Source organism: Falco naumanni, chromosome 9 (assembly GCF_017639655.2).
Source record: "Falco naumanni isolate bFalNau1 chromosome 9, bFalNau1.pat, whole genome shotgun sequence".
Lineage (NCBI taxonomy): Eukaryota > Metazoa > Chordata > Aves > Falconiformes > Falconidae > Falco > Falco naumanni.
Genome location: NC_054062.1, coordinates 23,184,562 through 23,201,635, shown reverse-complemented (window position 1 = coordinate 23,201,635; position 17,074 = coordinate 23,184,562). Strand labels below are relative to the sequence as shown.

The following is a 17,074-nucleotide window of genomic DNA, read 5'->3' as shown; positions in this document are numbered from 1 at the left end:
GAAAAAAAATAGAAGGGGAAAAAAAACAAACGAGGGAGTCTTCTGCCAAGAAGCTGCCGTAAGCTCTGCAGAGTGTGACTTTGGGCAGGGAGGAGTGGAGCGCTGCCTGCGTGCTGCTCAGCTAGGGAAGAGCTGCTGCTTGGCTCTGGGGTCTGGGTGCAAGTCCCCTCATCTGGGCAGGTGGGAGCCAGGGGGTGAGCCAGCAGTGGTGCCCAGCTACTGCTGAGGGGCTCGGGAGGCGTTTCTCTCGTGGGTTGGGAGTGCTGGGCACAGCTTTAATCACGCACGCAGCATTAGGGCAAACACCCTGATTGTGCTTTTTGGCTTGGGCTTTTTTTGCATTGCCTTTTTTTTTTTTTCCCCCCCCCCCCCCCCCCCAGAAGTGCTGAGACCTCAGCACCCAGCCATCCTAAGCAATAATCCTTACAATACAGGCAAGAGGAGATCTTATTTCCCATTTTTCTGGTGGCAGAGTCGAGGCATTGGGATGGCAGGATTTGCCCAGCACCATGGTAGGAGCTGGGAGGCAGAGCTGCACTCGCAGCTGCGTAAATTTGACTCCCGCTCCTTTGCCGAGTGAAGAGCGACTGCGGTGCAGCGTAAAGATGTGTGAGGTAGTTTTAAGTGAGCCGGCTGGGATGTACCGCGGCCGGCTGTGGCAATTTGGTGCCTGCCGTGTTATACCCTCAGAGCAGTGGACAGGAGAGCCGTAGGGAGACATGCATGCGGGCAGCGGTGCGTGGTGCTGGCGATGGAGAAGAGGGAATGAGCAAGCTCCTTGCATGAGCTACGGGGTGCAGATAGCAACTGAGGGAGCAGCCCTGGCTGCGGCACCCTGTGCGCCGCTGCGGCACCCTCGACATCCCCCTGCTTTTAATAACGCTGGCCGTTATCCATCAGCAGAGGTAATGAGCTGGAGAGCAGGAAGCATTGTATCTGGGCTGAGCATGCAAGCCTCGCACAAAAGAGTTTACGGGGAGTAATGTTTTTATTATTACAGTCCATGGCGAGCCATTCTGCATTTCAAGCACCACTTCTTTGCTATTAAATAATTAATAATTAACCAGCAGAGGCTGTGTGAAGACTCTGGTGCGGTGATGTCTGGTAATAATTTTTTAACTTTTTTTTTTTCTCTTTTCCTTCCTCTTCATTTATTTATTTATTTATTTTCCCCGTTCTCATTATCCCAGGGCTTTGCGCTAGGATACCAAACCCCCGGGGAGCGAAAGTTTCAAACGGCCGAAGCCGTTTGATTTTTATAGATGAGTTCTTAATTTGATTTTTTCCGGCGGGGGTGCCGGTGCCCCCTGCTGTGTTCTGGGTGCCGCCGGGGCCCGCACCCCCCTCCCGCCGCCCGGGGCGCCTGTGCCCGTTGTGCGGGGGACGGGGACCGCGTGCGTGGGGACCGCGCGCGGGGCGGGGGGCACGCCGCATCCCTGACACGCCGGCAGCTATTTCAGGAAGCCGCGAAGTCTCCTCCTTCTTATGTAAATAAACATGACAGCTCCCAGCGCCGGTGCCGCGGCTGGAGGCGCGGTGGTGGGTGGAGGCTGCCGGCGCGGGGCAGCCGGCTCCCGCCTGGCCCGGGGGCTGCTGCCGTGGGGCGGGAGCCGGCCGGGCCCCCGCGGGCTGCGCCGCCATGGGGGGGCAGGTGACCAGAAGCCTGCTCTACGGTAAGGACCGACCCCCGCCGCCCCTCCGCCGCGGAGTGGGGGGGCGGCTGGGAGAGGCGCGGGGGATGCCCGGCGTGTGCTGCCGCAGCATCGCGCTGCCGCGGGGCGACCCACACCGGGGCTGCCGGCCCCGCTGCACCGGGGGCGAGAGACAGCGACCTGCCGGTGCCGGGGAGGGTAACTGTGTCCCTGTGCGCTGTGAGACGGCTCCCACCCGGGGAACAGCGGAGCCGTGGTAAAGGTCGCTGCAAGGCAGCTGGGCAGGCGCTCGGAACAGCCGCCTCGTTCTTCCCTTCCACCCGCAGTCCTTGACATAAATTCTGGTTTACCTGGTTGTACGTGGATAAGGTTTGGGATGAAGGGTGTTTGAGTTGACGGATGCTAGGCAAAGCCCTGAGGTGCAGCGTGCTCTCTGGGTTTGCTGGGTGATGCTGGGGGAGAGGGGGGAGCTGGAAGGGACCGAGAATATCCTGCACAGGCCAATGTTAAACCACAATTTGCACCTATAGACAACGTGCGATACTAGCCACGTCCCTGTCTGCGCAAATCTCGTACCATAAATACTTTTGTGAGAATGTTGCATTCCTTAATGTTAAATGTGCCTATTACTCTGAAATGTTCTGTTTAACTTTGGCCGTGGTAAATGCACTGCACGCTCAGTACAGTATGAGTGTATTTTCAGAGATGCTTCCTTGTTACAATAGTAAATATGGGCATGAAAGGCACAGGTGAAGCGTGGCGTGGGCTTAGAGCGTCTCATATCCTTTCTTTGAATAGAGATTCATGGGCTACTTATGCTTAGGCTGTGAATGTTCACATTGCAGTCCTGATTCTTCTCACGTTTTCCACCAAGTCCAAACCCTATAGTTTAAGGAGTAAATGGACATAGTCAGGGAGTAGATGATGTTTCCCCTAAAGGTATTTATGAGGCGTATCTCAGTAGAGATTACTGTTTGTTCATCATTTGTGTTCTGAAGTTTCCATGGCCTGATCTTATTTTTTCCTAATCTCATGATACATGTGCAATATGCAGAATAACAACGTTGTCGAGTCAACATCAAAAAAAGAGCTCTGGCTGTTGTCTTGTGATTGTAAGTGCCTTTCCACCTTTGAAGCATTATTTGAATGAATTTGGAAAAAAAAACCCTGGCCGCGAAAGAATAATAGCTATATATGTTTCTTGCGTGTGCCAGGGACTTGGCATTCCTGCTGGGGCTGTCTCCTGCCTGCAGCTGACAGCATGCTGCACAGTAATCCTGCAACTTCTGCCTTTCAGCAATTCTACTCCAGCGAGTGTGCTTCTCTTTAATTTTTATTTTGTTGGGAGAGGGAAACTAATGAGGAGATGTGGGTAATTAACTCAAATTTCCTTCTCCCTACAGAGGGGTTACGGGCTGTCTTATATTCAGAGGTGATGCACTGCTGTGTTTAGCACAGCGATGCTTTAAAAAAAAAAAAAGGGACGTGCATTATACTTCAAAAAGAAAAAATAGAAAGTCATGCAACAAAGCACATTTAACTAAAAGAGAGTGCATCTGTACTTGTGGTTTGTCTGTGGCTACTATTCCTCCACTTCCATCTTTCTGTTGAATATTTCTGTTTCAGATGTGTCTCAAAATAGCTGGGGAAAGAGAACTGACACCTTGTCCATTTCTCTGAAGGATAATAGAGAATGAATGTAATGATACTGAAAGGAGTTGTGTTGACAGTCTAGGGGGCTGACATGCTTTGTTTTTAGAAAGCACAGGTAAAGCATAAACCTACATCCTCCAGACATTTCTCTGTGTTGCGAGGATGAACTGGGATTTTTCACAAGCACCTAAAGTAATTTAACCTCACTGAAAATTAGCTCAGATGGGGAGATACTGCACGGGCTGGCTGCTTGCAGCTCTGCTGAGCCAGTCCTGGGGAAGCAGCTGGTGTCCCCGAGCCGCGTGGCCAGAGCGGTGCGCAGGGTCTCTGCCTCCTCCAGGGCACACCCTGACCTTGGTGGGGTCAGGAAATTAGATTGAGATAAAAGCTTCTGAAATAGATTCACGAGGGAGGCACCGTTTCAAAAAAAGCATGTAATCAGGGGGGTGATTTTTAAAAGCTATGGGTGCCCTGATGTAAGGACAAATGTTTATAGTACTCAAGTGCAGCCATACACAGACTGTCATGACGAGGAGCACCTGGCATCATTTTACTCTCTTTCACCTAGAAATCTGCTTTCAAGCAGTCGAGTAAAGCGACACAACATTCCTGCTAGGCAAAAGAGCCTCAGCGCCCTTTTGCATGAGGAGAGCCATGGGTGGGCGATGCATCATGCCCAAGAATGCATGGTTGGTGGCAGTGGTGCTGGATGTCCCTGGACCTGCACTGCTGCTTGGGTCTATTGTGTAAAGCCCTACACGCCAGTGCTGTGCCAATCCTATTTGAGCCATACAGTGAGGTACACGGATGCTTGCATGGGCAGGCATCTCTTTGAGTGAAAACGCTGCTTTCCCACTGATATGATGGCAGTGCAGGAAAGCCATGCTCTTCTGTCCAAATGATGGAGCTGGTGGGTGCTGAATGGGCCCTGAGTCACCTGAAGGAAAGTTTCCCACCTGGTGGGACTGGGAGCAAAAATAAGCTTTGAACTAGGGTCGCTGAAGCATCAGTTTTCTGAGCTTCCTGGGAGAGATCCACCTCCAACTTCATTCCTTGCTAGCAAACACCCCAATGGGCTTGTGCACTTGTTTTTGAAAGGAGACATATGACAGCTTGACAGTTGGAACACGGGAGCCGGTCAGTCTTCTCTCTGAAATGACGTGCAGTGCTGAAGTGCACTCGTACAGTCTCCATCTATGTCCCTGTGCTGGGCACCATGAGGGTCTCTGCTCCTCTTCCCCATGCCCTTTCCGTTTCCCACTACCATCCGCAGCAGTCCTTGGGGTGCTTTCCAGGGCTTTATATGCAAAGAAGAGTTGAAATAGGAAGTTCAAAGGTAACACAACCTTGATGGACAGGATGTTTACTTGCTGTTTCAAAAGTAATATCTATATATGTGGGGTTTAACAATATTTTAAACAGGAAAAGTTAATATGATTGCTTGTGGTTTGCTTTAATGATATTTTATACAGGAAATATTAATATGGTTGCTTGTGGGTCATCTGGGGCTGGTTTCTTCAAGAATGGCTGTGTACTGTGGTATTCCTGTAACATAGGCAGAGTTTACTAAATATATATATATTAAACTACTTGCTAGCTAATCGTGCTTGGAACATATCTCTGACAGGTGTGTATGTAATAATATGTATGTTCTTGTTATGTGTTTGATTCAGCTGTCACCTGCTGCAGTAGTTTTTAATTCCTCCTTATTCCTATGAGTGAGGTGATGTTTGCAGAAGATCCTGTTCTTAATTTTAGGAGGCCAAATCCAGGAGTTTCTGTCTGTGAAAAAGACCACCTTGAGTATTTTTTATTTCTCTTTCACTCAGAACCAAGCTAGCACAAAGTGATGGTTTAGCCAAGGAAGCTGCTGCATTGTGCTGGGAGAGGTATTCAGTGTATATAGACGTGCAGAGGTTAGTGATTAACATGGGCACATCTCTTCAGAGGGCTTTTGACTAGCTAGAGTATACACAGTGGATTAATTCACGTGCATGTGAGTGTGTACGTACCTGTACATTTGCTCAATAACCTTTCTTCCTACAAGTCATAATTACTAATAAGTCCCTCATTGCAGGGCCTTGTTTTATTTTTGCTTTAATTACATGACAGGCATTCATCGGTGTTTTGCAGTGGAATTATTTTTACAAGGAGCAGGGAAAAAGGTATCTTGTGCTACATTTTCCAAACTGTAATTGTATGGCATCGATGTAATTGCAAATAAATCCCTAGTGAGAGTGCATGGGCTTTTTAGCCTGGGAAGCTGTACTGATCGACAGATGTGATTTTCAGTTTGAATGGCTGAATTTTTAAGGTGCTTGCAGGTGATGCTCTGTAAGTTGTGGATACAATATAAATAACGGCTCATGTGTCTTTGTGTGCTGTATGTAGAGGCCCATGTAAGTGTCATGCAAGGCTGGATTTTCCCCTTACCACATGTACGTAAGCCTGGTGAGCAATGCAGGCACCCTTGTACGGTTGTGCCACATAAAAGAAGAAGGGAGCAGGACTCTGTCCATGCTGCGTGGCAATAGGCTTTTCGGTGCCTGTCTCCATTCATTTCCCATTTCATCACGTTCTTATTTTCCACAGGCTTTCCTGCACCTGGCTGGTCATTTATTCCCATGTAAAAGAGGTGTGAAGCACTGGCCTTGTCCTCCCTCTGTGTTTTGTTCTCCCGGAGAACAATTTCTGGGTCTTGCTCACACATGTTGGTGGGAGGTACGGGATGTCCGGGTGCTGTGTGGAAGCCCTCAGCCCTGGTGAGAACCGCTGAGCTGCTGCTGTAGCACTTTGGGGAACAGCAGAGGGTGGAGGCCATTTCCCTAGTGTAAGATAGCTACTGTATGCAACTTCATTTACTCTTACTTTGCACAATAGATCTCTATTTTTAGCTTTCTCTTAATTCCTTGTAGTGTAGCGAATGGTATATCTATCTATATGCAAGGGCTGAAATCAGCCCCACGCTTTGTTCTCACTGTCTATTCACTGCCTATACTGCAATAACCGTTCCAAATACCACATTTCACCCTTGCAGTTAATATCACTAAACAGCATTGTATTCCAATGTACACTGCTGTACACACCTTCGAATTAAAATTTCCCTCTTCTTCTACCTAATTAAAATTGCAAATATTCCAGAAGAAATAAGAAACAACCACAGTGAAAAAATGAAGACCCGACAACAGAAATTGTTAGAAGATTTCTTTGCAAATTAGTATTATTTTGTATTCTTATCATATCTGAGTTATTGCCTAGATTTTGGGGTAACTTCTCATTTGATGAAGTGACTGGTGATGGGATCAGCTGCACTAGGGGGTTAACGTCTCCCATGTTCTGCAGACAGTTGCTTGTTGAGATCTAACGTGGGACTGGGGAGGAAAGGCCCTTTCAAATACTCTGCTTTTAGCACAATTGGTATATAGCCCTGAAAGCAAGTGAGTATGTGTGCATGTGTGTGAGAGAGAAATTAATCCTGCTCAGGGCGGGATTAACTGGTGCAGAAGACCCTGGGCAGGGTGCCAAAACTGTGTTGGCATTTGCTAAAAGTGGGGCTCCCAGAGATTATTTCGGTTAATGCCTGTGACCTGTGGGTCACCTGCCAGTGTCCCAGGGTGGCTGATAGTAAAGCATATTAACTGCTGACAACACTTCTGAAAACGAAGTGTGGTACCTCTGTATAGAGGTTTTACAGGTAACCACATTTATGCTTGAAACCCGTTCTACTGTTGTGAAAGGCAGATGAGGTTTTCATTAGTTGTGGCAGTATTTGACTGTAAAGGTCTTGCTACAGGTGCTGAGAGCAAAGAGCATCCCCGTTCTTGCTTTGTCCGTTGCTTTCATGGCATTTGCCTGTTAACTTCTGTGTCAACTCGATGCTCGTTTCTGGTGGGACCTAGGGACTGAATGTTTTTTTTCAGGTTTTGTTGTCTTATTTGTCTACTCTTTGCCTGATCATCTCCCTCCTTGATACGGAAGCATTGTTACCTCTGATCTTTCCTCACCTCTTTCTTACCAAACTCCTGTTTTTTTAAGAATTGTGGGTGATATGTTTAGCTATCATTCAGTTAATTTAGAGGTAGCAGGTGTCTCTTCAGAAAGCTTTGTAGGATCCCCTGACATGTCCTATGGAATCATCTGCATGCTTACACAAAACAAGGAGTCCCGCAGCCAGAAGATTCATGTTGTTAATAGTATAAAATAAATTTGCTAAACAAATACAATTACCATTGCTGACATTTAGCAGGAATTAAGAAGAGGCAGCCTCTAGACATATGGTCTTAAAATTGATAGGGCTGCTTTCTTTGTATTAAAGAACATTACATTAATGATATCCATACATACATGCAGAGGGTTGCATTGAGATCAATCTAAACCCCGATTAATCCTAAAGGAAAGGGAGTTTCCTGGGAAGCGAAAGCAAAGCAAAGAATCGATCCCAATCGATTGCCCTCAGCAATCGGCAGGGATTACTGATGGCACAGCAGGGTAAGGAGCTGGAGGTCAGGAAAGATCTTGCCTCCCAGAGGCTAAATAAGAGTGTGACTGCCAGCTGCAAGCCTCACCGAGTGCCTCTGGTTGGAGCATATGCTGCAGCCCTGCATGTCACTGTGCTTTGCTCTAGGGTTGATCCCTGTTAGCGTTGTTGTCCACTTATTTTTCTCCCTGTCTGCCCCCCCTTAAATCCAAGTTTTGCTTTGAAAATGTATTTATCTCAGTGAAGCTGGTCCAAAATGAGTTAGAGCCACCTTCTCTGTAGCTCTTGTCGAGTTAGTCTCACAAGTATTTCAGTTCCTTGACTCTGTCCTTGATTGTCTCTTGAAGGGACACTTTTAATTTGATGGCGTTAAAAATAGCATTCAAGATGACTGCAGTTGATGGGGCTGGGGAGAGGAGTCCTTGGGTTTATCTGACATTTGCCTTGGGTCCAACAGCACAGCAAAGGGGGTGGGCTCAGGGACAGCTGTGATAATTGATGGGATGCATAAGCATGTTTTTCCTGTTAAGAGTGATAGCACTTTTATTTTAAAGAAAATGGGAAAACAGTAAAAAGGGGATATAATAAAAGCCATATACGTTAATGAACATGATGCAGAATGTAAAGAGTAGGCTTCTGGTTGCCTCTCCCCCAACAGCCAGTATCAGCAGAAATCTGGATTTCTTGCCCTGTCCATAGAGTTAAAATCACTTCTGTGTGGGAAGCCTTTGTGATAAACCAAGGCCCCTTGCTATGAAAATCAACTTCTTTTTGTGGTTCAGTTTATATCCTTTTCTGCCCATATTAGTAAACGTATCCTAGTACAGAGGAGAAGCATGGTGGGGGTCAAGTATCACTAAATACCCCTGGGCTGAATTAGCCCCATCACATTGTACCTAATATGACAGTTCTGCACGGGGGTGCGTGAGCCTGGTCCACGTGAGGCGACCTGGGGCTCCAGAAGTTGCTTACAGCAGGATTTGTCAATGAAGTCTGGACGGCAGCAGAGGACCCAACACTTGTCCCAAGCAGGATGGCTGTGCAGTGACCTTTCTATAAAATTTGCTTGGGTAGCACTGGCTGTTGGCATCTTTGACTACCTTTGGAGAGAAATCCTTATGGATTGAAGCACACAGAGCCCTAATGAGGAAGTGCCCACAACTGATGTGCGGATGGCTCAGCGTGGCTCTGGAAACGCTGTGTTAGCCTTGCGGCAGGTAAAGGCCTTGGGTTGCTGGTTGCGATTTCACACAACCTTCTCTGACTGCCACTACTGTGTTTTCTCTGTGATGGACCTTGCTGTGCAGCCACATGGCACGGCGTGGATACAGCACGGGAAGTTTTTGGCAAATACACTTGTCAGCGAAAGCAGGGCCTGCTGAGGGCAGGACTGAAAATGTCTTTTTAAAGGAATGTGAGGCACGTGGCCTGGCTTAAGCAGAGCTTGGGCATCGAGGCTGCCACCTCAAAAGCAGCGCCTGTTGAACCGGGGAAGCGGTTTGAAGGAAGCACGTGCCCATGTTTGAGTTGCATCTTGGCAGGTCTGGAGGTTGTTTTGGTTTTTGGGTTTTTTTTTTGACTCGGACACCTGCAAGAGCCTATTCTTCTGTTCCCTGCCGTGCTTCCCAGCAACCCAGTCCTTTGCTTGCTTACGAAGTTCAAGTGATCCTCAGGCTACTTCAAGTCCCAGACCTTTGTTGTCAGCCGGAGGGAAGCTGCGTAGCCTCAAGGAGATAGTGGATGGGTTTGAGCGTGGGAGAGCTCTCCCATCGGTGGAAAGCAGGTTTCCACCTGCAAAGCAAAGATGGGGAAGGTGCTGTGCAGAGCCCCGGTGTGATGCTACCCCCTGCTTGCAAGCGTAGAGGGGAAATTGAGCCATAAACCACACCGTGGCATGCAAAGAAGCCATTCTAATTTCAGTCTCTGCTGGAAGCACCACATGGAAAAGAAAATGTGATCAGTATAAAAATAAATGTTTATGTTTCTAGAAGCAGAGACCTCCCAAATAATTAACATTACTCGACAAACTGCTGTTTAAAACGCAAGCAGTTTGAGTGCTGCAGCTCAACAGGCATTTGTCACAGCTCCGGGGTAAATGCAGTATGTGTTGTGGGTTGGTTACTGCTTTAAAGAAGATTACCCATAAACATCTTTTGCTTAAGGAAATTGTCTCAATGATTTCACTTTCTCTTGCTTGGAAAAGTTAAAGGTTAGAAAATGGGTAAATGGCAACTTGGTGGCAAGGGCATTGAGGATAAGGTTTTGGAATGAAGTGCTGGATCTTAGTTTCACTTAGCTGGACAGATCAGGCTTTTGGTCAGAAGACAGACAGAAATGTTTCATTGGCTTTAGCTTTTGGGAGGAGGAGAGAGAAGGGAAAGGGCTTTTTGGGGGAGAGAGTTTTGAAAGCTACAATTTCAGCTCTGATTTATCTTTAATACTCAGTGACTCAACTAAAAGCACTTTAAATAAAACTTTACTTTTCTCTAGGGCTGTTGGAAGACTGACTGGAGACATAAAGATTATTAAGACAGTATTTTTCAAAGGTTAAAAAAATAGCAGCTTACAAAGAGACTGGGATTAAAAAAAAGTTAAAAGAAGAAAGTATTTCTGGAAGATAGAAATATATGGGTGCCTATAATATGCTGAAGAATCCCAGGTCAAAATTACTTGTCTTTGCACATCAAAGAGAATCAGATTATAAAATATAAAACAGAGCCTTAAGAATCTAATTTCTTTTACAAAGGCATTACTAATGCTGTTGAATTTCCTGCAACTTGGAAAAGGAAAGTTGCTCCATTTATTTTCTGGTTATCCTAAACTAGTTCAGTGCCACCCTCTGATTTTTCATCTCCAAAGGTAAAGAGAGCATCACTAACGCTGCCGCCTTATTTTCTGATTCTGAGTGAAGCTATGTATTTAGAAGGAATGCAAAGTCAGAAGTCCTGATGGGTGCTGGTCCATCTCACATGGAGCTGGAGCTGCAGCATGACAGCATGGTAGGAGTTGCTGTCCTACTCTTAATCCCTCTGTCCATCAGTGACTTTGCAAAATTGTCTGAAGAGACCTTGCTGCTTGAAGGCTGTGACAAGGTTCCTTTCTGTCCAGCCCAAGGCTCTATTGCTTGAGCAAGGGTGGGTGATTCAATATCTAGATATTGTATCTCTGTATTTCATCGCTTGGATTTTGGATGGTTACTGACTATAAAATGATCTTACTCTCCTTGGCCTGTGCTATTCTGTGCATGGCTTCTAGCAGTCAGGCTTAGGTGGGAAGTGGGTAAGGCTGTCTTTGGGATACAGTAGAAGATCTTGCATCATGTTAGAAATTAATTCCTGAAATGGAGATGCAGTGATTACAGCTGCCTGTATCCCTCCTAGGCAGATTTGCAATGGTATTTATCAGACAAAGGATGAAACATTCAGGCTGTCTGTTCCCATGGTAGAAAGGATGAAATGCAGGGAAATATCCTCCAAATATTCTACAAATAGATATGAAAGAGTGCTAAAGTCATTCAACATGTTTGCAAGAGATGACTGCAGATCTTACAGTGCTCTTCACCAGAGACCCGGTAACCTCAGCCAGCAAATAGTTTCAGCAAAATGCTGGAAGATGTTTCTATTCCGTTATCCGTAAAGTGACTGCCTGAGCTCTCTTTACCCACTCGTGATTACCCCACAGAGACCTTTCTGCTCTGAACCCCCCCACAGCAAAGCTGCTCACTGGAGGCTCACTGTGCTTTGGGGAATCTGTGCTTGAACCCTTGTGGACAGACTTTATCCATTTTATCTTCAGTGTGTGGCAGAAGCAGTAGTTTTATGACACATATGTGCCTGGTACTGCTGGCTCAGTTGATGCAGGAGGAGGCGTGTAATGTTGTGTGGGCAGCTGTAATGGAGTGTAAATATGGGCAAGTTACCTTAAATAACTTCAGTACTCCAGAGAAGTGATTTTGCAGTGCACCCTTTATTAAAGATCAGTAGCAGTTTTGGATTTGTGACACTTCAGTTTGATGACGAGTGTTTTGTGTTTTTCCTGTATGTACTGCATTTACAACAGTAGGTTCAGATTATGCATTGAGATTGGTTTTTAGGGGCAGAAAGCTAATGAGGGAAATGCTTCGTGGCCCAGAGGTCTGGATTTGCAGACCAGTTCAACAGCTGCATCTCTCTGTACTGGCAGGAAGGAGCATCTGTCAGGGATGCAGCGTGGTCCTTATTAAATTATTATTTAGAGCTGTGGCTTTAAAGAAACAGGTGCCATTATATACTAAAAAAAAATAAATATCCAGTGGTCTTTCCTAGCAGAAGAAATGCCCCTTAGCTGGACAAAGACTAAAGGATTTTCCATGATTTTTCAAGCTACAAAGAGCAAGGAAAATGGATGAATGAATTGGGCTCCACACTTAATTGCTCATCCTCTTCTGAAGTAGTGTAGGTGTCTTTCCACCAAGAGAATAAAGTCCCCTGAGCCCTTTAGGCTTGTTTCCTATTTGCACATGACCTTCAAGGCAGTCACACCATGAATGTGGCAACATCAGGAACAATGCTTTGAATGGTGTGACATCAGATTTCTTCCTCTTTTGACTCTTATCAATACCTCAATATGCAAAAATGCCCTTTTGCATGAATTTTAAAACTGTGTTGTTCCCGTTCCAAGCTGGCTTGCTTTTCTAGCACATCTCTCGTCTTTCAGCTATTTAGAAATACAGTCATATTTTATCTTCATGCTCTTCCTTCCAAGTCACCTGTTCTACATTACCCGAATTCAGTAAATGGTAACTGATCATCTGAGTCAGGAAAGGTGGTGTTATACTGCAGCAGTATAAAATTGCTGAAGACTGAATCATTGGGAAGTTTTCTTCTGCTTAGCTTGCACACATCAGTGTTCACACAATTTCCAAGCCAGGGGTGGCAAAGCTTCCTTGGCACCCTGTCTTGAGAAGCATTGGGGTAGCGTCCTTTACAAAACAACCCGAGGGATTGACTGTGTTACCCAAGTGGTAAGAAAATAATCAAGAAAGTTTATGGGAATTCTGTGAGGGCTTATAATGAAAGGGCTTTGAGCTTTTAGTTTGAAGTGTATTTCTTCAGAGAGGACTGGAGCTCTTTTGTATGCTGTTATGGTGACAGAAGAGGTGCTGGAGTAACCTCCCACTGTCCTCTGGTGCAAGGAATTGCATTGGCTGAGGGTGTTGAACGGCACGTGTCCTGACAGATTCATTAAAATCAATTGAAATCAGATAAAACTTATATTATTTAGAAAAATATCTTCCTCTTACTTCCGTTTATTTGCTGTTTATTTTGTTATATGCAGACTGTAGACAGTTTGGAGCAAGACCCATCTCATTTTTGCGAGATTCAGCATGAGGCGGTGGTTAGCAGGTAGGATCACTTTTAAAGAAATAAAACATCTTTATGTGCTCTTGTCCTCAGGCAATAAGGATTCAGCACCCCTGCTTTTTTACTGGCTGGCTGGTTACAGCACATGCTAAGGAAAACAAGTTCCTGTATGGACTGCTCCAGCAGCTATTTATAGCAAAATGTTAAGTAACAACTTCATGGGTCTAGCATGGGAATTGCTAAGAAAGATGATGGAATAGTATTCATGCTTTTTCTTTGCAATAAGTGCCAGAGATGCTGTTTATCGTTGTTAAAATAAACTGGAATTTCATGCCCTGATTGGCTGTTGCAGTTTCATGTTTTAATTCAATGATCCAGGCTCAGATGCTGGTCTGCTGGGGAAACAGGCTGGATTACTGGTAGGAGGTGTTTAAACTGGTGCAAGCGATGTGCTGCAGAGCCAGATGAGAGCAGGAAGGTCAGTAATTTAGATTCTACTTGTGACTGTGGTACAGAAAGTGCAGATTAATGAAGGAATGCACGTGTGGATGGCCAAATTCTTGCGTAAAGAAGAAATGTTGCCCTTTCTCCTGGATTTGTCTCAGTAGTGCTTAAATTATTTGCCTGCAAAAAATATATATGTTTTAATCATGTAGTGGCTAGCACTTGAGTGCTACTGGAGACCTCTCTGGTCTGGGCAAAATTTCTTGGTTATAATTTATGTTTGTGCAGCGAGAAGTTGCTGAAGAGCAGCGCTGGTGTCCTGTGCAGGGTAGGCAGGCAGCTTCACGTCTCATGCCGGCTCTGCCGGGTGGGCTGGAATTTTAGCAGCTCCGTGGTGGGGGAGTCAGGCATGGAGCTCCCACATGTTCACCCCAGCAATGCACTTGGGAAACTGCCATTTTGATGGCAAGCTCCGTAACCTCGGTACCCAGTGCAAGTTACTTTGCAGGAATACGTTACAGATTAACTAGTGGGTGCTACCAAAATAAATCCATCTAATTATAACTTTGTGAGGTGAGGGAGCCTTGGTTAATCACTAGGACCTGTTGCTTCAGGAGAGGAGTGGTGGTTTTTCATTTTGTTTTGTTTTCTTTTCTTTTTTTTTTTTTTTATGAGAAGATACAAAGCATGCCTGTCTTAAGGAGAACAAACGAGGAGAGTGCAAGAGATTTATTTTTTTTTTAAATAATAATAAGGGAGTAAATTTAAGTGAGAGAGAAATGTGCGGCTTGAGGTGAGGCCAGTGATGGAAAACTTGAAAGAGGGAACTGGCTGAGAAACAATTAAGACGATGTTAAACGTGGCTGAGTAGTAGAGGCAGTAGTAAATTTTCACCAGCCTGATAAGTTGCTAGTTCTAATAACCCCATACTTTTGGGATTTGTTTGCAGCCAAACATAATCAGGAAAAAATTGAATCAATATCTTTAGGGGTTTAGTCAGTGTGTAGCAACACTGGAATTTCAGGTGCATTTATCCTTCATGAGCGAAGAATATTCCATTTCACAATGGCATAAACCCTGCAGTTGGGAGACCCTCAGCTGATGTATGTTTGAAGGGCTTCCTTTTAGGATTGCTTTTGGACTTTATGTTGAATGACAATCTTTTTATTTGGGTAACTGGTGTGGATGGAAATAGTTTGGAAACTGTACCGATGAACAACAAAGTGAGCAGTGCAATTTTCTCATGTTGAAAAGGGGAGTTTTCAGTTGATCAGAAAGAAATGAAAACAAAGAAAGACATAGAGATGTACTGGGTGACACTGTATTTACAGCCACCAGTCTGTAGAAAGGAGAAAGCAAGGACCTAAGTATGAGGACATCATCAGCAGAATGTTTTTGCAAAAGATTCGGAGGCCTGCTCACGCAGCTAAGCAACATGGTCCTTGGAGAGAGGGCTAAGTGCTCACTCCCTGGCTTCTGGGGTGATGCAGGCTGACCCTCAGCCCTGGTTGACAAGAGCAATGCAGCTGCAGAACAACGGACACTGTGGTGCTCTGGAAATTCTTGGTGTCTCTGTTGAGGGGTGGAAGATCTCCATTACAGGATTGCAGGAGCATCTGGAGATTTCACAACTGCTGTCCAAAGTTGTCTATGATGTTTCTGAACAGAAAGGAACATTATGCCTTACCAACTGTACAGCAAGAGCACATCAGGGCTGTGCTGGATGTAGCTGTGCTGTGCACAGAGATGGGTATTTGGGAAGGCAACAAAGCATGTGTGGATGCTGAATCCCCAGCATGGCTGATGCCATGAGATCTTGAGGAAGAAACTCTTTGCTGTGATCTAAGCTCACCTAGCATGTTGGGCTCTAAATCTTTTGTGGCTTTGAGGAACTGATGGTGTTCAAGGGTTACATTGCTATGATCTCAGGGATACTTCACTTAATGCAATTCTGGATTTTGCTGTTAGATGAATGATGCTGTCCCTGTCTTGGAGTGTTTTCCAGGCTCTTTCTAGAGGCGATCTTTGTTCTCTTCCCTGGAGCTACAAAACCAGCCCAGCACCCATCCCACCTTCTTGCAAATGCTGTCTCTGCAGAGATGTCCATGCTTTCTGTTCTATGTTGGGAAGCCTGCGCTATTCCAAGGTCTTACTGTTCACTTGCCTTATTCCAGGATCACTTGGCAGAGCCACAGTTTTTTGAGAGCGAGGTAGGATGGTGTCTCCAGCCTGGGGCTTTTGTCTTTCTCAGTAAGAGGTGGTCTCTGATTCAGGAGCTGTGCTAAACAAGACACTTAGGATATGGGAGGTCAAAAACAGCAAGAGGTTTTTGGCCACAGTGTTTTGCATTCCTAACGTACGTATCATGCACTGGGATGAAGGGTGGAGCAGTGGCAGAGCATTGTCCAGTTGATGATACAGACAAGAAGCATAATTCAGGGATGCTCCTCATGACACTTTTAAGACCCTATCTTTTTCCACTGGTGATAGATGGAGTATAAAGAACAGTATCCTAATGTAGCTCATTATATTGTGTGAGTAGCCTGCTGTGGGCCCAGTTCAGCATCTTGAGACTAGAGGCACATCTTTGATTTTACAGAGATACGTATTACTCAAAGCTAAATCAAGGGTTTGGGTTCAGAACCACAGCTGCTCCAACTTGCATTTTCTTTGCAAGGCTTTGTCTGTAGGCTACACCATCTCTTGGATTTTGGTTCTGCAGGTCCATTTGCTTGTCTCTGCCACCCTTATGTTTGCTTTATTCGTGCTCTCCATTGCTCCCACCTTCCTTCTTGTCCTGAAAAATGTCTAAAGTTTAACCTTGACAGGTTACTTCTGCTTCTGGTGAACTCTTAATATTCAGACTTGCAAGCCATTACACTGTACATGGAAAATGTGCCCAGGATAGACTTTCCATTAAACTGTATTTAAATTGGAAGAGAATGCTGGCACCTCTACAAGTATTTTAGAATTAGATCCCAAAATACTGAGGCTGGTTAATCTTTTGGAAGAACAAAAACTCTTACTGATTTATATTTAGCAGAGGGAATGCATTTTAAAAACACAGTCTATATGAGGCCCCTTGAAGAAAACATCTTTTACATTGATTTGTAGTGCATGGAAGTACTACGTGGCCATAAAATATTTGCAGTCAGGCTCTGCTTTAATGTAGCTACTTTTTTGCAGTGTGAACTGTCATGAACCCTCGGAGAGTGGCTGCTCTGCGGGCTGTGCAGTGGAACACGGCTACCTCTGGGGCAGCAGCCTGGCAGTTCATCACAGCTGCGCCTGGTATCGCAGGAGGGGAAGGGGAAAGCAGCGTGCAGTTAGCACTGTGGTGGAAACTCTGGGCTTGGGAGGGTGAGGCTTTGGTTCCAAACCACTGCAAGGTTTGTACTTGTGCCGTTCCCTGGGACCTGCCTAGCCCAGGTGCCTGCCTCTGGCACAGGGGCCAGAGGATGTGCTGTGTGGGGACAGCCCATGTGGAGCCACCGCTGGGCTTCCCG

At 45.7% G+C, this 17,074-nt stretch overlaps 1 protein-coding gene across 2 annotated transcripts in view; it reads left to right on the top strand.

The window, feature by feature from the left end:
• The window catches only part of NEURL1 (neuralized E3 ubiquitin protein ligase 1), a 165,798-nt gene that overhangs the window by 72,063 nt on the left and 76,661 nt on the right, over positions 1-17,074 (top strand). The window contains exon 1 of one of the 2 annotated variants that reach the window (XM_040607415.1): positions 1,525-1,673. The exons of the other annotated variant lie outside the window; for it this stretch is intronic. Coding sequence (XP_040463349.1) covers positions 1,640-1,673 — 34 coding nt within the window. The 5' untranslated portion in view covers positions 1,525-1,639. Of the gene's footprint in view, positions 1-1,524; positions 1,674-17,074 lie in introns of those variants that run through there. 2 annotated transcript variants of the gene reach the window in all.